The sequence below is a fragment of the Pseudonaja textilis genome, chromosome 2, assembly GCF_049901715.1.
Source record: "Pseudonaja textilis isolate UNSWEBS1 chromosome 2, rPseTex1.2, whole genome shotgun sequence".
NCBI lineage: Eukaryota > Metazoa > Chordata > Lepidosauria > Squamata > Elapidae > Pseudonaja > Pseudonaja textilis.
The window spans coordinates 134649382-134669092 of record NC_141991.1 but is presented as its reverse complement, the minus strand read 5'-3'; the positions used below and the strand labels follow the sequence as shown (position 1 = coordinate 134669092).

The window sequence follows — 19711 nt, the reverse complement described above, 5'->3', positions numbered from 1 at the left end:
TCTATTGCAGTTAACAACACAGCAGGTCACATGACTATGCATGATGACACTGAATACCATAATTTTTACATGATAGTGGAAGCAAGGATGGGGAAAAATATGAAGTCAATGATGTTGACTTAAATTAGATTGATTTTTTTTTTATTTTCCATACTATTTCTCTCCTTTGTTTTCTGTAATTTGTATAACCCTGCTTACCTAAAAATGCTTTATTTTTCACTGGTCAACATAGTAGCTGCCACTGAAGAGTATCCAGAAGCTTTAGCTGGTACAGAATGCGGCCGTGCAGGCTGTTACGTTTGCTTCTGGGGCAGTCTATGTTATGCCTTTACTCTAAGGGCTACGTTAGTTGACAGTTTGCTTCCAGCTTCAACTCAATGTGCTGTTTTTAACCCTTTAAAGCCTTTATAGCATGTGAGGAACCGTCTCTCCTTGCTTACAACAGCCTGCCTTGTTAGACTTTCCACAGAACAAATGCAGGGGGTGGGGGGTGAGGGGATTGTTGGCTAGGCAGGGGATCTTCTTTCTTTACTGTAGTGGCCACCTTACTGAACATCCTTCCACCTGGAATTAATTTGGTTCCATCTCTTGATTTTTTTTTTTTTCTGAAGCCCTTCTTATGTTGCCAGGCATGGGACTCCCAGAGAATTCAAGATCTGTCCTGATGACGCCATTGCGGATCGCCATATCCCTTCTCCATCAAGGTATTTTTGTTTTTGTGTTTATTTATTACTATGACTTTTGGATTTCTTATCTGTTTTATATTGGCTGTTTTATTTAATACTGTACACCAACCAAGGTCCTTTTGAGTGAGATGGGCAGCTATATAAATTTGATTACTAAAAAAAAATGTAAACATTTGTTAATATGTTTTTCTTCTATCGTAGTGGTAATACTAGGAAGAAACTGGACAAAATATATTATAAATAACTGTATTTCTGAGGAAAAAGGAGGGAGACTAACATTTAAAATGAACTGAATTGACTATTCTTGAAATATGATGTATCCGTGCAATAACCCTGACTAGTTGTTTCCCCATACAAAAGCGCTATTAATCAATAGGAGAGCAATGAAACTTGCAAATAGCTAGAGATCTGTCAAAAAAATGGTGGTCATGTTATAATTTGGTCAGTGCAGGACAAACACACAAGAGGTTCAGTTGAAGACAGCAGGTCAATGGAGCAAGTCCCACATGGTTCTTCATCGCAGAAGGGACCACTTGATCTGTTCCTTTGCCGACTGCAGTACCTGCAAAAAAAAAAAGATAAAACATTGGTGGTGATATGAAATTCTCACACAACTGTCCACCCACACAACTCTTTTACGGAAAAATATCCCTAAAGAGGGGTTTGTAACACAGAGGCATAAACTAAAGCTGAGAAGGGCAAATCTAGTATCTCAGCACATTCAGAGTCCTAAATAAAATAATAAAATGGGAGTCCCCTCTGTCAAAACCACAACGGACTGATGAAGATCTTTTGTGGGGTTTCAAATTCTGTAATCCTATTTCCAAGTTATAACAACTTTGTTCAGCCACAGTGGGATAGCATCAGATGGAAGAGGGATGTTCAACAAAGTCTAAAAATCCAAAGTTTGGATAATTGAAATGAGAGCAAGGACCAGTCGTGCATTCAGTTCTGCATCATGCTTCAAACCTCGCATTTGTGTGATGCAACTGCCCTCATGTCCCTAGGAGGTTAGAGGCACGCTGTCTATCAATGTCTTCAAGTGTAAATTCAAGCAAGGTTCACTGGAAATAAAGAGTCAAGGGCAGCAAGGCACGTGGAAAGAGGATATAAAGTAAAACAGAAAATCTGACCAGAAGACATACCTGTGAGACTGTCTGTTCTGTGAGAGGGACATCCTCCCCCTAAAATAGGAAGAAGGAACTCTGTTTGGTGGCATGCAGAATATCTCATTGACCTTTCTGAAAAATAGATCTGATGGACTCTCCTGCTTTTCTGTTCCCAAATCAGGGACTACAATTTGCCACTTAGGCCAACTGCTTATCAGGAGTGCATCCTTTCTCTTCCCCTGCCTGCCTTCACAACAGCCCACTTGCAAACAATCCCAGATAAAAGATTGAGACATCTTTTCATCTGTTGCAAACACAAGCTAAGTAAACTGTTGCTTGTGCCTGTCAGCCAATGGGTCAGGAAGCTCCTGCCTACTGGACAGGCTGTCAAGAAAGAAAAGGTCAGATAAGGCTCACTTACACGTACGGCAACCCTATGTAGCACTTGCTGGGGATCACTCTCCAAAATCACCCTACAGGAGAGAAAGAAATAACTGTTCACCAAATTGAACTACATTCTCGGATAGCTCTTAGAAAGGGAGGGGTAACAAGAGTAACAAAGACTGATATTTCCCGAAACAACCCAAGGAGTGTTTTACCATTTTGGGAATGCATATTTTTGTCCAGAGATATGCACAAGATCCAGGTACAAGTAAACCCAAATTTGAGCACTAGATCCATATAGAGGTAAACCCAAATTGGAGCATGAACACATTTCTAAAGACATTGGACTCACCCCCCATCCACAATTTCATCCACTGCCAGGAAAAGGCCTTCCATGTTCTCCAGCAGACCTCGCTTCTCCACATTCTTTCTGCAAGAGATGCCAAACACTACTGAGCGTGGAACTAGGCACTGTGAGCCACTTTAGTCTCTTAAAAGTTTCTAAGGATCGGGACCTGGTTCAAAACTGAAATGCCCCCCCCCCCTTAAGACGCTGGTGTTTCTCAGCCAGTGATATGGTACCCCTGGAAGCAAACAAGTTTATCTAGATGGAAGGCAACTCCTCCCACCCCAAAATATAAAAAAGCTTATATGATAGAGGAAAAGCAGAGTGGGAGAGCAGAGCAACCACTGTCCAATTGAGTATGCTGAGGCAAACAGAACTAAGTCACTCTAGATCAGGGGTCTCAAACTCACGGCCCGCGGGCCAATTGCGGCCCGCAGGACGATATCCTGTGGCCCCCACCGTGATATGAAAGTATAATATTAGTGCGGCCCGCAGGGGGAATGGACCTCTGAAGGAAGTCCCGCCCGCCGTTCCTCGTCGTGGCTTCTTCTCCACCCTGAACTTTAACAAGTCCAAGTACAGGTCCAGACTTACTGATGATCATCTTCAAGCCATACTGAGGGTCTCAAGTGCCTCCTCTCTCAAGCCAAATGCGGCTCAGATATGTGAGAGGAAGCGTTGCCAAGTCTCTGGCAGCAAGGAGTAAGCTGGAGAAGCCATGTTCTGAGGAACTGTTCATGATCTTCATTCAATGTTCCATTCATATGTTCAGGACAGTTCATGTATTGGGAGAAATCATTAACTGTTGATGACATTTGAGGATATTTTTTTAACAACCTTTTTTGTGGAACCCTTATGCGGCCCAGCCTCACCCAGACTCTGCCTCCAGCGGCCCCCAGGTAAATTGAGTTTGAGACCCCTGCTCTAGATGAAGCAACCAGTAGTTTGAAGCCCCTGCTTTCCCAACCCCTGAAAACCCTACATCATGGGTGCCAAACTCAATTGTGTCACATGACATATCGCAACGTTTTTTTGCCTTTCCAGAGCCAGGGTGGGTGTGGCATGTGCGTGATTAGTTTGGCCAGTGGGCTGCCAGTTTGACACCCCTGCCCTACACAGTAGACCTACCAATTCTCAAACATGCAAGTCCCACAGATGGACTCCAATTATTAATACGTAGCAAGAATACATCCCGAGAGGATTATATAATCAAAATCTGGTTATTTCTGAGAAAGAAAACCAGTCTTCTCTAATGAGTTCCCTGTACACATCTTGTGCCTCAGCTTCCATAGACCATAGCTATAGCCAATAAAGAGCTTCTTACCGCAACATCTGACTGAGTGAGTCGAAGAGGCAGTTGAGCACAGCCATGAGCATCAGCTGCAAAGGAAAAGCACATCCATATGATCAACATAAATGCATACACAATGACCCGAAGGCTACATTCATTTTGGAATGTTTGGAGGTTTTTTTCCCAGAAAAAAATGATGTTTTGCTACAAGTCACTAGGGACCATGGTGTGCCAGAATTATGCATCAGTGTTATGTGCCATTAGTCCTTTCTCTTAAATATAGATGAGGTTCCCAGTTTAAAATGGAATAAGAGAGGGTAATGATTCAATCTTGCCACAGTGTTCTGTCCAAGGTCAACAATGTCAGTATTTTGCAGTTTGCAGTCAGTTTTTACACAGCTTAAGGTTGCCATCATATAACAATGACGGCAATGTTTTCTTCATATGAAAGTCAGCAGGATTGAAACTAGAGGTGCTACTACAAACAGCTGCTTTGCTGTTCCTAGAATAACATACCTCATTTTCATAGGAGCTGCCGATAACATAAAAATACAGGTCAATGCTGCTCTTATAAACAACAGTCAGGCCTTCTAAGAGGGCAATTTCACCTGGAACAAGAGAAGGTGGGAGGTAGACAAATACAACTAAGCTATATTTCCAATCCTGAGTAACGATAATATTCTGATACAGTATAGTATCAGATACAGTACATGTAGTATCAGTATACAGTACAGTATATACAGTATAGCTACCCTTAAATTTCAAGAAAATGTTGTCCCAGAGTTAATGCAAGCCTTTTGGAGGATCTACACCAGGGCTGTCAAACTCGCGGTCCGCAGGCCAGATGCGTCACATGTTAGCCCGGCACCCACCTGGTTTAGCAAAGGGGGAAAAAGTCCCGATATATCAAATGATGCCGCCGTGACACCTTGAGTTACACTAATGTAGAAACAACTGGCTCTTGCTTTAAAAAAATGTTTAAACTGGACTGCTGTAATAACCTATCAATACTTACATTCATACCGATTTGCAATTAGTGTTACATAAAGCAGTTATGTGTTACAGGGTGCAGCATGAATCCACATGCCTGCATTAGCTCACCATGCACAAATATGTAGGGTGCTTCTCAGGCAATAAGAAATTTGAAAAGAATATCATATTATAATCATGCAATATGAGTTTTTGATTTTATGTAATAGGAGGGGGCATCAAACAGAAAATTTGTATCAAAATTGAATCTTGTATGTGTTGGTTGTTTGCTCAAAACGAAATCCAGAGATGGTTTTAGGAGATAGGTAGGGCAATGCTGGTCAACCTCACTTTTCTCAAGAATTTTACTTAGGAAAATTGTAGGCTCATGGAATTCAAAGCCTGATACATAAATGTGCTATGCATGGACCACTATCCAATTGACTGTGTCCAATAAAAAAGAACCCACCACCACTCTGAATAGGCTGGTTCTATTGTAACACTGTTTTTACTCCATTTTCCTAACATTCAACCCAAATGTGCTTTCTGTAACAAGACCGCTCTTCTGTGTCTTGCACTCTTAAGACAATGGAAAGCACATCTTCATTTTCTTCTAGGTCTTCTGCTTTCCAGAATTTAAAGAATACTGGCATCTTTTCCCTCACACTCAGTTTTTCATAGCTAAACATTCTCAATCTCCTCAATCTCTTCTCATAAGAGAGCTAAATGGACTGCTTACCCTTGATGAAAAAAAATATATCCTAAAACTGATATGTAGATTAAAAATAACTTGGGAACTTTTAAAGAACAACATTTTTTAAAATGTTCTTAAAACTTTCTTGCACCTATTAATTCTGGTTTTTCCCACTGGTATAGATATGGCCTTTGGGATGTATTAACAAATATTGAAAGATAATTAAATCATCATCCATGGAAAACCTACTATCTGTCCGGTGGGTCTTGCTGAAAATATTCTTCTCAAAAGCCTTCTGCTCCTTGACGGTGGGGTAGGTGTCATCATAATACTAGTACAGAAAAAGAAAAGCTGATTAGCTGAGAGGCAAGAAAAGAAAACAAGTGGTCAGATTCAAATGAGACATACAATCATGCTAAAGGCAACTTCGTGTACTAAAATCAGGAACAGAGGATCCTGTAAGATATGGCCGGACCACCATTTCCAGTAAACATGCTAGTTGGGAGTTAATGCAAATTATGAACTCAAGAATATTGAGAGGGCCAATGAGTTCTCGTGTCTCATTTAATTACACAGTCTGCCACATCTTTAAGGTGTGGAAGGGTATTCTAAGTTTCTTTTCCATCATAATAAATCTGACAGGCACCTCCCTGTTTTCTACAAATGGGGAACTGAGGCAAATATAAAGCATTTGAATCTGGGTAGGATTCCTACCCAAATCAAATGTAGCTGCAGAAACACTTTTCCTTGGCCTTTGAGATAGTACACTAGGGCAGAAAAAGATGTGATAGCTTCATTAAAAAAGAAAAAGAAAAGAAACAATTCTACATCAGAAATTTTTCAATAGATACAGATTTGGGGAACGGGGAAGCATTGCAGGCAAACCTTAGAGCTACAGTTTGAGTTCTTCTTAAAACTTTGAACTTTTCCATTCTTTACAGGCCCCATGACTTACCTTAGCAAAAAGACGGTCTCCATCATTATCTAAGATCAGAATGGCTTTCACTGTGTAGAGAGATGGCTCCTGGAAAAAAAAGATACACATTCACTGTTCCATTCAATTAACGCCAAGGGCAACTCGTTCTTTTTAACCAAGAGTGTGGTGTAGAGGTGCACAGTATCACCATCATAGTTGTCACACTGAACAAAACTACACTATGTAGATGCTGAGGTGAAATGAAATCTATATTCTGTCCCAAATTTTATTCAGCTATTGTGATAGTAATGAGTTAAACAAATTAAAACCATAGGAAGGGAAAAAACATCTGAAACTTCCATACTGACCACTGTGGATTTGATTCCAAGGTTTATAGGTTTTTCCAAGGTTTATATACCATACGTGTTTTCAAATTTCACATAGCCCTTCACAAGGACTAGTAACTTCATTTCTTTCTCTCTAAGACGATGAATTGTTGGTGATCAAATGTCATTTTTGTCTGCTATCATTTTAAAATGTGAAGAACACATATAGCTTTTACTGATGGAAGAAATATGTCACAATATATTATTCCAGGTCTGCATATCTTACAGTCTATTCAGTCTAATACAGTTACTTGGTAACTTATGGCAGCCCATTCAGTTACAGTTGCTGGGAGTTAGGCACGTATAAATTTAAATGCTGCTACTGCTACTACTTCTACTACTACCAATAATAATAATAGCTGTTGCAAGGACATCCCACAGTCTGATTACAAAAAACAAAGTCAAACCATGGTACAAAAGCAATGGTACATTGAAATATTTACAAGAAATACCATTTGCCTACACGTAAGAATTGATGGGATTATAAAATAAACAGTAGAAAATGAAGACGCTAAAGTGCTCTGGGACTTTAGAATTCAGACAGACAAACCCTTGCCATTCAACAGCCTTAACAATGGTTGATAAGGAAAAAAAAACTCTGGACAGTGGATGCTGCAGTACCTGGAGATAGCAGAAGAGAAACAACTGGAGAAAATCACAAACTATAAAGAACTGCAGATAGAACAACTATGTCAAAAGAAAGCAAAGGTAGAATCAATAGTCATAGATGCCTTAAGTGTAATCTGAAAACATGTGAAACATCACATGAATGCACTTGGCATTGACAAAATCATCATCAGTCAATTGCAAAAGGCAGCTTTATTTGGAAGCACTTATGTCCTGTGATAATATCTTTTACACCATCAAACAACAACATCTGTCTAACACAGGTCCTTGGGGAAAGATTCAATAGGTGGGTAAAAACACCCTCCAGTCTAAACCTCTGGTTGACTGTGTAACCAAACATAATGTAATAATTAGGGGACGTGGGATGTTTCAACAGCATCAGACAGTTGAAGAAGAAAAGTTGAAGAAGAAAAAAGGGCACTGGAAAACTCTCTGAAGGACTGCCAAGAAGATGCAATGAAGCTTGGACATCGTGAGGGCTTACTGCATATTAAAGAGGTCAAACAGAACTCTAAGAAACTCCAAATGAAGAACAAAAAACAGACATACATGGCAAAGAAAAGTATTAGTCGATGTATTCCTCCAGAATACAGACTGGCCTTGCCTTAATGGAGTACTATACTATGTATTTGTCTTTCCCATATCACCTTTTTGGGGATTTTTGCCCACTAAACCACCTATCTTGAACTGGATTTTACACTGGAGATAGAAATACTGTCCCTCCCTCCTTTCTCTCTATTTCTCTCAAGAATCTCCTAATAATTGCAAAGAAGAAAGGATTTCCACTGTACCTGCAAAATGTTCACCTTTTAAGAAGTTCTTGGAGCCTAAGCCTTTTTTATGAGAGAAGTAGTAAGACAAGACCATAAATTTTGCCGGTTGCTCCTTGACTAAAAACAAGCAAAGGTATTGCTCTCAATTCAAAAGCAGAACTAAATGTGGTTCAGTCGAATATCAGCTTGTCAGAGCTATGACCAGTAATAGCTTCCACCGTAAGTTATGCAACATAAAACTTTCCAGTCCAACACTGACCTAGTCAAAATTACGGGAAACATGGACTGCTTTCTTGCCATCTTTAGAGCTCAATGAGATATTCTAACAGGATTCAAACAGGAGGACTGTAGCTGGAGCACATCCTCTGCCTAAAGAACTCAAGACAAAATTCCTGATGAGTTTCAAGATAGGCTTAATTAAAAACCCTATCAAACATCAACAGTTGGGCTTGATATAAACCAGCTTCCCAAATTCCTAACAGCCTCCTGAGGTGAAGCTGGAGAGAGAAAGGGCCAGAGGAGAGCCATTTTCCCCCTGATGGATGCTGAAAAGCTCTCGAGACAAAGTTCTGTGATGCACTGACTTCCATGTAGCCACAGTCAAAGTGTATAACAGAACTTCACCTCAAGCGCTACAACAGGTCCTCTCTGGGAGCAGAAGACCACCTGTAGAATAGACCTTCTCACAGCTATGTCAACCTTGAGCCAGATTCCAAATTCTGAGCCACTGTGCTACTAATATAGTTAAAGGCCAAGGAAGCAGGGAGAATGCTTTTTCCTAAGTTTTGTGAAACAAGAATTCCTGATAACTGTGGAAGTGGGCAACACTATTCTTCTTAAAATTAAGCCTGAAGCCATCACAAAACAAAGTCTAGAATTCAAAACAAGTAATAATCAAGTTTCTTGTAAATAATAACCTTTTGCAGAGCCACCTACCTGTATTTCATGGTATTCCGTAACACGCTGAATATTATCTCTAGTCCTATAGTGCCCGCAGTTCTGCTTGTACAGGACCCAGATTTGTTACTAGGCAACCCAAAGAACTAGAACCTAGAAATTGTTACAGGGCATATGAAGCTGGGAATACTCAACACTTCTCAATGCAGAGGCTTTTTATTATCTAGGGAATTCTGTGAATTCTACAATTACTGGGGGCTCTTAGATCAGAAGACGAATAAATCAGCCATGTTGGATGACTTATTGCTATCATGTATATCATATTGTCCAAACTATATTTTCAAGTCACGCAAAGTAATATTGAGAACAACTTGACAGGCTAATTTCTTTGTCAACTGAACACACACACTCATGCAAGATTTTCCAGAATAATTTGCTATAAACAAACGGGATGAAAGGACTGGGATTGCAAGAGTTTTCTCTTTGAAGAGGGAAACATGAAGAAATTGCCAGTTTCCATAGGAAGGTGGATAAATTTTAATTCAGGATTCCTCTGTGAAAAGAGAAAATTCAAATATTTTTCCAACTCTCTTCATTACTCTTCACACGTGCACAAATTCATCTCACAAACATAGGAGGCAGAAGTGTTATAGGAATTTTCCTCCCTTTCTATAATATTTCACTTTATCTGCATAGATCTTAATCTGGGAGATTCCTGTTTTGCAGCAAGATGAGGCATCTGAATTCTGCACTGAGGCTCTTAAAAACTGCAAGCACAACAGCGCAAATATCTAAAGCTAGGCAACCAATGACTAGTATAAATATATCAGAGAAATATTCAGTTACCTGATCTAATCCACATTGAATGCTGCCACAAATATGGACAAATGACTGGAACTCACATTTGTTTTATTTCCAGGAAGAGAAAAACAGATGCTCACCATATATGTATCAGAGTAGAATTTATATATCTCTTTAGTAAAGAGACTAGTTTATATTGGACAGAAAACAATTAAACAATGTTTAAATCTATAATGAGCATTAACTGGAAAGCCACAAGTGGCATATTTTTTCCTCTGAAGCCTTCCAGTTCAAGCCGAAGGCTGCCTTGAGCAATCAACCATTTGAACAAGACATTAAGAGTTACTGCACAGTTTATTCTGATCATTTAATTCTGAAGTTTCAATAAATTAAAGTTCAGTCAATTAAACTAGGTGTGCAGTGGCCCAGATGGTCAGCACGATAGCAGCAGTACTGCCATAAAGATTTTACAGCTGCCAGGATCCCTGAGGAAGGAGAGTGTTTGGAAAGGGAGAGAAGGTGGGAAGAATTATATATGTGTTTGTTTTATTTGCAAAAGACATTTGGAAAGCTGCATGGAGGAAGCAGAGCTATTTCCACTGAAGCTTACAGAAAGCCAATATAGCCCACATGCAAGGTAATGAAAAAATGAGAAAAGATACTGTATAGAATCAAATGGGCCCAACTCATACCTTTTTCAAGTTAAGTAATCAATATGAAAAGTCGCACATTTTCAAAAGCAAAATAAACTACTTGCATCCCCCCGCAACACTATCAATGCTGCCATTCATAAGAGACTCAAAAGTTAAATCTCTTCTGCTGTAGATGATGGTGTTTGGCCATTTTTTTTGTATCTAAACTGCAGTTAGTTAGATTCAAGAAAAGTCTAATCTTGTTCTGTAATCGCCCATGATATTCATAGCCCTAAAGCCATTCGGAGCCATTACAGAATCCATCAGATTAGGGAAAGTTGTTTTATAAATCCTCCCACTTTTGAGAATGTGAACAATTTACTTTGATAAGTATTATAAAGGATTTTTGGAGTGGATGCTGTTATGCAATAAGTTTTATAATCCAACTTCATGTGACAGATACTCAGAAATAATTCCTGCTGAGATCCATCTCAAATGCATGGAATGTAGGTTTATAGCTTTATTAACTTTTGATAATATAAAATTGTTGTTTTGTGTGCTTCATATTTTGTCTTGCCATACGCTCTGATCTGCATTATTAGAAATGGAGGGCGGGGAGAAATGGCAACTTTTATTTTATTGAAGAAATATATTCTACTATGTTCCTATTATCAATATTGCTCAAGGCAGCTTACAATATGAAAATGAATGGTGAAATATAAAGAGTAACACATAAAAGTCAATCAGATATATATATTCTAAAAAAATGCAGCATGCATCCATTAATTCCTCTGTGAATAGCTTAAAAGTTCATCGCATGAGTGAATAAAAATCTATTTGTTTATCAAAATAGACAAGTGATTTAGTTAAACTGCCTTGTCTTGGCCAAGAGATTCAGATCTGTCAGCCACAAAGCCACCTTTCACATTCCTAGTAAACATGTCTCAGATGATGCAAAAAAGGACCTCTTCTGAACATATTAATAACCCAGACAGCCTCTCAAAGGCAAGAAGATGATCTTCCAGACACTCTGATCCCAAAGCATACTGAATTTTGTCATTTATTAAAAACACACTGAACTGTGCCCTCAATGGTTGATGGAGCTTATTAAAAGCATCTTGGTCAACAGTCCAGCACTGTAAACCAACTGATCATTTTTTCTAAGCAATTCGAAGTAGAAAATGGCAGAGTTGCCCAACAGAGATACAAAACACCTGTGTCACCATGGCTAGTATGGGTCTTGCCAAAAATGTATGTAGTTGATATATTTATTATCCTTAGTTCTGCCAACCAATTCTAGCCACCAAACTGCAAACCACATCTTCAGGAAGCAATGTTATTTTATCCAAGGAAGTTGTTCTAACACGTTAATGCAGTGATTCTCAAAAACTGCCCCACTTATTACATGTTAGAACGTTTCAGTCTGGATGTAATTGAAGCACGCTATCGATTTTATCTTCATGCGCACAGCACAAAGATGTCTGAAAATAGCCTAAGAGATCTCTAAGGAGACCATACTGTGGGCCCATTGTATATTATTAAGATGTTCAATCAGTTTCTAGACTGTGACTCTGCATCTCAAGATTTTTTTTAAGCTGAAGTTTCTTTTTTTGTCATAGTCTCAAACAGATTGCATCAACTCCAGTTAGAGATATATAATACCTCAGTGATACATTCAGTTTAAACTCCAATATGAATACTAGTTTCCCACAGTTCCAAAATGAAGGATAAGAATCGTACAACCTAAATAAATAAAATGGTATTTGAACATGAAGGTTATTTACTTTATTAAGGTTGTTGTCCATCTCGCTGCAAGGCAACTCTAGACAGCTTACAACTTTAACATTTTCTTTTTAAAATTCAAAATCCACTCAATTCTGGATTATTTATGTAATTTTGTAAAGTGATATTAAACCATGTAATTAAATATAAAATGAGAATAACAAAACAACTTCCTAACAGATGTACTATAATATTGAATGGACTAAGGTTTTTAGCATGTAATGACTCACATTAAAACATTGCTCACATGAATATCAGTTACCATCATAATGCAGTAGAAAAAGGCAGATTCAGAATGGACTACCTATAGGCAACTTCAATTTCTCTGTGCATAATTAAGAACGTTAATGCAAATTTTTTCTCCAAGAAGCATTGTTGACAATATTTTAAAAACTATATCCTATTTTAACTGACAGACGTAAGATCCCTGATATAGCATCATGTGCATCAGTAACAAAAAAGTAAAAATCCTCATGCCATTTTGATTTTTTTCCAACCCTTTTGTAGCCTGCCAAGGGGAAAGGACATATATTTAATAAAAGGAGTAATTTAGTGAACTACATAACTAAAAGCATTATACCACTCTACTACTAAACTGAATAAACTGTTCAGAACTGCTTAGAACTAAATTGAAGTATTGTTAAGAGCACAAATCCAGAATGCTATTCAGCTAAACAAGCTGGGAAGCCTAGTAGCTGAGCCATTTTGTCTTAGCAAATTTTGAAGTCACTAAGTAATGCACATTAACATGTATGCAATGGTGCTCAACTTTTTCTAGGCTATATTACAAAAAGGAAGAGATGGGGCTATATCAGAAACTTTCATTTCATTTATATTTAATTGAAATTAATTATACTTACCATGATTACTTTCTAATTATATATTTAATCACTTATCCTACCACATTAAAAGTTATAATGTGACAGCAAGTTGAGGAATTTTCTGCTGGCACAAGTAACTCTGAGCCTCAGGCGGTACATCTCTAATTTAAAAGAAGTGGGTATAACACCAGCAAGTCCAGAGTTTAAAATTACAGAAGGTAATGAAACCAAGATGGCTTATATCCTTTATAAGTCAATAAATGAGCTATTGTTTACAAGAGATTGACCTTATGCACCCTTTTAATGCAGGTTCTTGAAACATTGCTTTGTAAAGTTTACAACCAAATCAGCCCACTTTAAAAAAAAAAAAGAAGAGAAGCAGCTAGCATTATTGGGTACCTGCAAAATAGAAAACATTCATTTTCCCACCTCAAACACTAATCTTCTTTGCCATTATCTCTGGATAGTCCAAGAGAGGAGTAAGAGAATCAGAGTTGGAAAGGGCCCATCAAGATGGATCTCCTGCCTGGTTCCGGAATTTAAATTAGAACATCACCAGACATGCAGCATGAACACAGTAAGGAGAGCCTACCAGTTTCCTGGGTAACTGGTATCAGTATCAACTATTCTTACTCACTGGAGGTTTTTTCTATCTTTCAAGTGGAATCTAACTTTCTCCATCTTAAATTTATTACTCTGCTTTCTCTACTGTGGAATAAGAAAGAAAAGTTCTTGTGCTGCTTCTATACATCATCCTTTCAAGCTATTTCAGGAATGCTGTCATGTCCCTCCTCCTTATCGTATGTTCAACATCCACAGCTCCTTCGGTCTTTTCCCATGGCCCTTATCCTGTTTCATCCCCTGATCATGCCTTTCTCTGATCCTGTTGAATTTTTTTCCTGGATCCTTTTTAAAGCATAGTACCTAGAATTAAGCACAATAGTTGAGGTGAAGTTGGACCAATGGAGAATAGAGTAGAACAATTACTTTTGTGATTTTCAAAATAGGCTTCAGTTCACAGACCCTTAAAAAAAAAGCATTTGCTTGCTTTGCAGACACAGCACACCAATGGCTCATTTTTAGTTTGCAACAGACAATTATTTTAAAACCATTCAACTTTTAAATGAACTTGCTTTTAAATTGCATCGTCATTTTCAGCCCCATTTCTTTAACCTATTGTGATTGTTTTGAATATTATTTCTATTTTCCAGGTCAGGGGTTCTCAACTTATTTTTTGCTCATGGAGCTCTTCGCTGTCTCATTTACCTCAGATCCCTCACAGTCACTGTTGAAGGTATTTTACTGTCTGTGCTGTTTATTAATCTACTTCATATACTATTCTATAAACTATAGCAATTTTCATTGATTATGCTGCTGAAATTAGCAGAGATACTGAAATGCGAGGATTATAACAAATGCCTCGCTGTTAAGTTTGAATAGTTCTCTCAGAATTTTTATGTGGCTTCCTAGAAATACGACATGACTTCATAAGGGGTCATAAGGCTCATATTGAGAATCACTGCTACAGAGAAGTATTTCTTAACCTTTTTACTGTCAGGACCCCATCCCATATTATGGATGACCTTAAAGAGGTTTTGTTTATAAATCGGCACATTCCCAGAGTATTTATTGAGTCATGTAAAAATCACAGTATTAAATCCATCAGATTACTAACATAAATGTTTCAGGAAGAAAGATCATTTAGAAATAAAAATAGCGAGAAGCGTGACATTATTTTACATTTTTTCAAATACCTTCAATATCTGGCAAATAATTGTTATTTTAGCTATCCAATTTAATTTTATGTTACGACAGCCCAGTTGTTAGTCGTTAGCTAGTTAATAGGTGTTTGTAAGAAACACTAATTTTTACAACTTATCCTATCAGTTTCTCATAGAAAATCTCAATTGAACCGAAGTGCAAAGTTAAATGTTTGGCATTAATAAAGGGGAAAAGAATGTGATCTTATTAAAAACATTTTAGTTTCTCAAACAACTCAAATCATTCCTAACTAAAAGAACTCCCATTATCAGGAGTTTTTTTTCCAAAACAATTTTTGTATTGATACTTATTGTCAGTGTAATTCCTATGTATTACTGTTCTCCTAAGCTAGAGCAAGACAACCCACATCCTGCTAAGAGATCAGAAGTAGAATTTCTGACTCCCTGCTGTTCAACAGGAACAGGCAGAAACACCTGCCTACTTTTGGATGCTAAGGAGGATCAGGGTTGGCAGGTTCTTAGATGGGAGACCACTAGAAGTAATTGCAAGCTATATTAGGAAGTTTTTTTAAAAAGTCTACTTCCATCTCGAAAACTATTTCCACCTTATTGACAAGAATATTACATGATTATATCCTTGAAATCAACAGAAGCTTGATTCAAAGGCATTTTACCTACACTTAAATTATACTGCCAAGACTTGCCAACCATGAGTTTCAAGATAAATTCCTAGGTCTATCATTCTTTAATTCTATGTCCTTTGTATTACTTTGTATTACTTATTTTGATACATACTTAGTTTTTTTTTCATTATTATCTCACATACCTCACATCTATTAAGCCTACTTTATAAAACTGTAACTGTTACCCTCTAAAAAACAGACCTTCCCAGCTTTAATGCTATTAAACCACAGGGATAAATTTTGGTATCTGAATGTTACTACAACCATAGTAAATATTAAGGAAAAGAGATTGGGTTGCAGGAGATTCAAAATTTGAAAATCATAAATAAAATTTAATGAGGTAGCTGGTCACACTAGAAACAGATTCAAAATGTCAACAAATGCTACAAATTATAAGTTATTCCATCTATTATTACAATTTTATGCCATATTTTTCTCTTCAAACATTAAAATACATTCCAGCACCTACAAAATATCAAGGACTTCAGAGTGTCTTGCTGATCTTGTATTTGTATTAATGGCATGTTATGTAATTTGAAATGTGGCTGACTGACAAAGAGATCAATACATACTGGTTCTCCACTGTTCAGAATAAGGGCAACACCACAGGGCTGGGGACATTATTGAGTACCCCAAGATTTCAACCCAAGCCTGCAAAATAATTTATAAAGTACAGAGATTCCAACTGAAAGTTACTCTCAGCAGGATGTATTTCCAGAAGCTGTCAAGACTTCAACTAAGATTGTGCTAAACAGGATTCCAAAATTTCAACTACAAACATGTAAAATGCATATGTGATTTCATAATAACCCTTGTTGTGGTACAAATGGAGATACTTAGCCAGCTGTCAGTGAATATTTAATGTTCCACGATTTTCAAGATATGTGCTGCATACTCATGGAAAATCAAATTTCACTATAACCCTTATGAAAAGAACAAGAGCGATACTGATTTCAAATGAAACATACTCCCAACAAGTGCATTTAGGATTATTTGTTCAACTTTACAAAGTATGTTGTCAGGTTTCTCATCACTAATCTATCAATAAATGGTAACAGGAGGTAGAACTCTTTGTAAAATTTGTGATGTAGCGAGGAATATGGTTGATCATTACAATAAATAAGATGCAGGACTGGATTTGACTGGATTCAGCAGAGTTGCTATTTCTTATCTGTTAAAGACTAGAACATCATTTTCTAGTAGGCTCCAGGGTACATGTATTATGGAAAGAAGTCTAACAGGAAATTTTTCCCACTGTTTATTTGTATTTTAATTTGTCCTGTAACTGTTAGGAAGCTGACCTCTGCAAAGTGAGTTAGATATTTTACTTTGGATAAAGTATTGTCTTCCTATGATATCAAGGCATTGTACTCTCCAGATGCCCTCAAAAGTTTGGGGCAGAGATACACAACCTTTCATGAGATAAAGATTTATTGGCTTTTGAACATGCTCCATAATGGAAACTGGGTCAGATGAATAAAATACACTGAATATGCTTTGTACCTTATACATTAAAAGTTACAGAGTGTCCTTGATTGCAGTGCGCATAAATCAAATAAGTAAATAAATGTAGCAGCATTTTCTGAAAAGGTTTTTGAGGGCTGGTTTGGAGTCTTGATTATGTTTTACTTATGGAAAGAACAGAAAAATAGGCTTTTTTAAGCATCAGGACAAACCTATATAAGTTTTCTTTTAGTTTAATTTTACAAATACTGTAAAGGCACTGACCCATCCTGTGTAAGACCTATTGTGGCCTTGTAGCAACTCTGAATGCCTCTGATGCACATTGCAGATCATATTCAGAGACAGCTGTTTTGGGGCTCATCCCAAAGGAGTTCCAAGGTCCTTGGAAATATTGTTTTATTTTTTTGATTTGTCAATTGCTTACGAGATAATAGGTATAAGTATATACATAGTTATGAATACATGAAATGGGTACATATAAGAAAAATAAAAGAAACAATAGGACAGGGACGGTAGGCACGTTGGTGCGCTTATGCACGCCCCCAACAAACCTCTTAGGAAAGGGGTGAGGTCAATAGTCTAAGGTTAAAGTTTTTGGGATTTGGGAAAGAAACCACAGAGTCAGATAGAGCATTCCAGACATTGACTACTCTGTTGCTGAAGTTGTATTTCCTGCAATCAAGTCTGATGTGGTTAACCTTGAGTTTGTATCTATTGTGTGCTCTTGTGTTGTTCTGGTTGAAGCTGAAGTATTCATTGACAGGTAGGACATTGCAATGTATGATTTTATATACCATACTTAGATCAGACCAAAGACGGCGTAATTCAAGGTTTTCTAGGTCTAGAATTTCAAGTCTGGTGGCATAAGGTATTCTACAACAAGTAGAGGAATGGAGAACTCTTCTTGTGAAATATTTCTGGACTTTCTCAACTGTGCTAATATCAGATACGTAATGTGGGTTCCAGACCAATGAGCTGTATTCGAGTATTGGTCTAGCAAATGTTTTGTATGCTCTAGTTAGTAGTGTGATATTACCAGAAAAAAAGCTATGTAGGATTAGGTTAACAACTTTTAATGCCTTTTTGGCTATGTAGTTACAGTGGGCTCTAGCACTTAGATCATTAGAGATGAGTATTCCAAGGTCCTTTACAGAGCTTGGATCATCAACAAGATCTTGACTATTCAGCTTGTATTTTATTTTCTGATTTTTTTGCCAATATGTAAAACAAAGCATTTATTTGTTGAGATTTGAAGTTGTCATTTGTTTGTCCATTCTGATACTTAGTCAAGATCTTTTTGAAGGGTAGCAGTATTGTCCGTGGTATTGAACAGCTTTACATCATCAGCGAAAAGAAGGCAGTTGCTCTTAATATGATCACAGAGGTCATTTATGCAGAGTATGAAGAGAGTTGATCCTAGAACACTGCCTTGGGGGACACCACTATTCACAGGTACAGAATTTGATAGGACACTCCCAATTTTTACCATTTGTTGTCTGTTTGACAGGAATGCTTCTATCCAGTTATGCAGTTGTCCAGAGATACCATAAGATTTTAGTTCTAGGAGTAGTTTGTCGTGTACCACTGAATCAAAGGCTTTACAGAAGTCTATGTATATTGCGTCTATTGCTTTGCCCTGATCAAGTTGTGCAGTACATGTTTTTGCAGCGTAAAAGTTGCGGATTACATGATAGTTTTTTCCTGAAACCAAATTGTTTATTGGAGAGTAGGTTGTTTGTCTCTAAATGGAGGATAATTGGTTAATAATTGATTCCATGACTTTACAGGTGATGCAGCATAAGGAGATTGGTCTGTAATTTTCAACTAGGCTGGGGTCTCCCTTTTTGAAGATGGGGATGACCGTGGCAACCTCCCCGTTTAAGAGGCAGTTCTGTAATCAACATATTTCTGTGGGAAAAAATATCTCCTGCTCCTAAAAGCCAGGTCAGCAGCAAGCAGTTAGGAACGCTTTTCTTAAGCGGAAGTCCTACTTTACCCATCTGTGAAATGGGAACGAAAAAAGCCTTAACCTGGATTTTTATCCTTTCCTTGATGAAATTCATATACTGACCACTGGATTTTTTTTTTCTGTATAAAAATACAGCTGATTTGCCCCACGTTTCTGCTGCGTGAGCAGAGAACCTCTTAAGATTAGACAGGGACTTTTCCTTGCTCTGTCCCATCCTGGCTGGTCTGTCAAGCAGCACCTGGACCTTCTCTCACCCTCAGCCTGCCATTCCCTCTCCGCCATACGGACCGGCCCAGCCTCCCTGCATCTCCTCGGGTGGCCAGGCCCGGACTCCCTCCCGAGGAGCTCAAGCCCAGGCCCAGAAGCACCCCAGCAGCAACCGACTTGCTCCGCCCCGCCCACCTGCCCGTCTCCATGGTAACAGGCGCGCACCCCAGCAATTCTCCCTCTCCCCTCTCTTGCCCCTCCGGCTCCTACCAGGATCAGCGCCTCCATCTTGGTCGCCCCGATGCCGACGTGGAGCACAAGCCGCGGCTGCACAGCATTGGCTGGCTCTATGCCAATCTGTTCCTCAGACCACGCCTCCATCTTTCTAAACGATCTTTCATTGGCTAAGTCGCTTCTTCCTCGTCTAACCTGCGCATCCCATTTTCCCACCTCCCCTTCAGCTAAGGCTACCTTTTGCGAATTTCTAGCGTGAGGCGTGACGCACCTTGAAGACCCTCCCTCATCTGTGATTCGAAGATAAAGCTGCCGCTCA

The 19711-nt window shown here is 38.3% G+C and overlaps 1 protein-coding gene across 1 annotated transcript; it reads right to left on the bottom strand.

Moving 5' to 3' along the window:
• Positions 1 to 1093: 1093 nt before the first annotated feature.
• COPZ1 (coat protein complex I subunit zeta 1) lies at positions 1094 to 19469 on the bottom strand. Its single transcript, XM_026714686.2, has 9 exons — positions 19429 to 19469; positions 6435 to 6503; positions 5729 to 5810; positions 4333 to 4424; positions 3850 to 3905; positions 2532 to 2609; positions 2217 to 2268; positions 1832 to 1870; positions 1094 to 1248 (listed from the first exon to the last, which is right to left on the bottom strand). The coding sequence occupies exons 1-9, from the start codon at positions 19444 to 19446 to the stop codon at positions 1201 to 1203; spliced, it is 534 nt and encodes a 177-aa protein (XP_026570471.2). The 5' UTR covers positions 19447 to 19469; the 3' UTR covers positions 1094 to 1200.
• Positions 19470 to 19711: the final 242 nt, after the last annotated feature.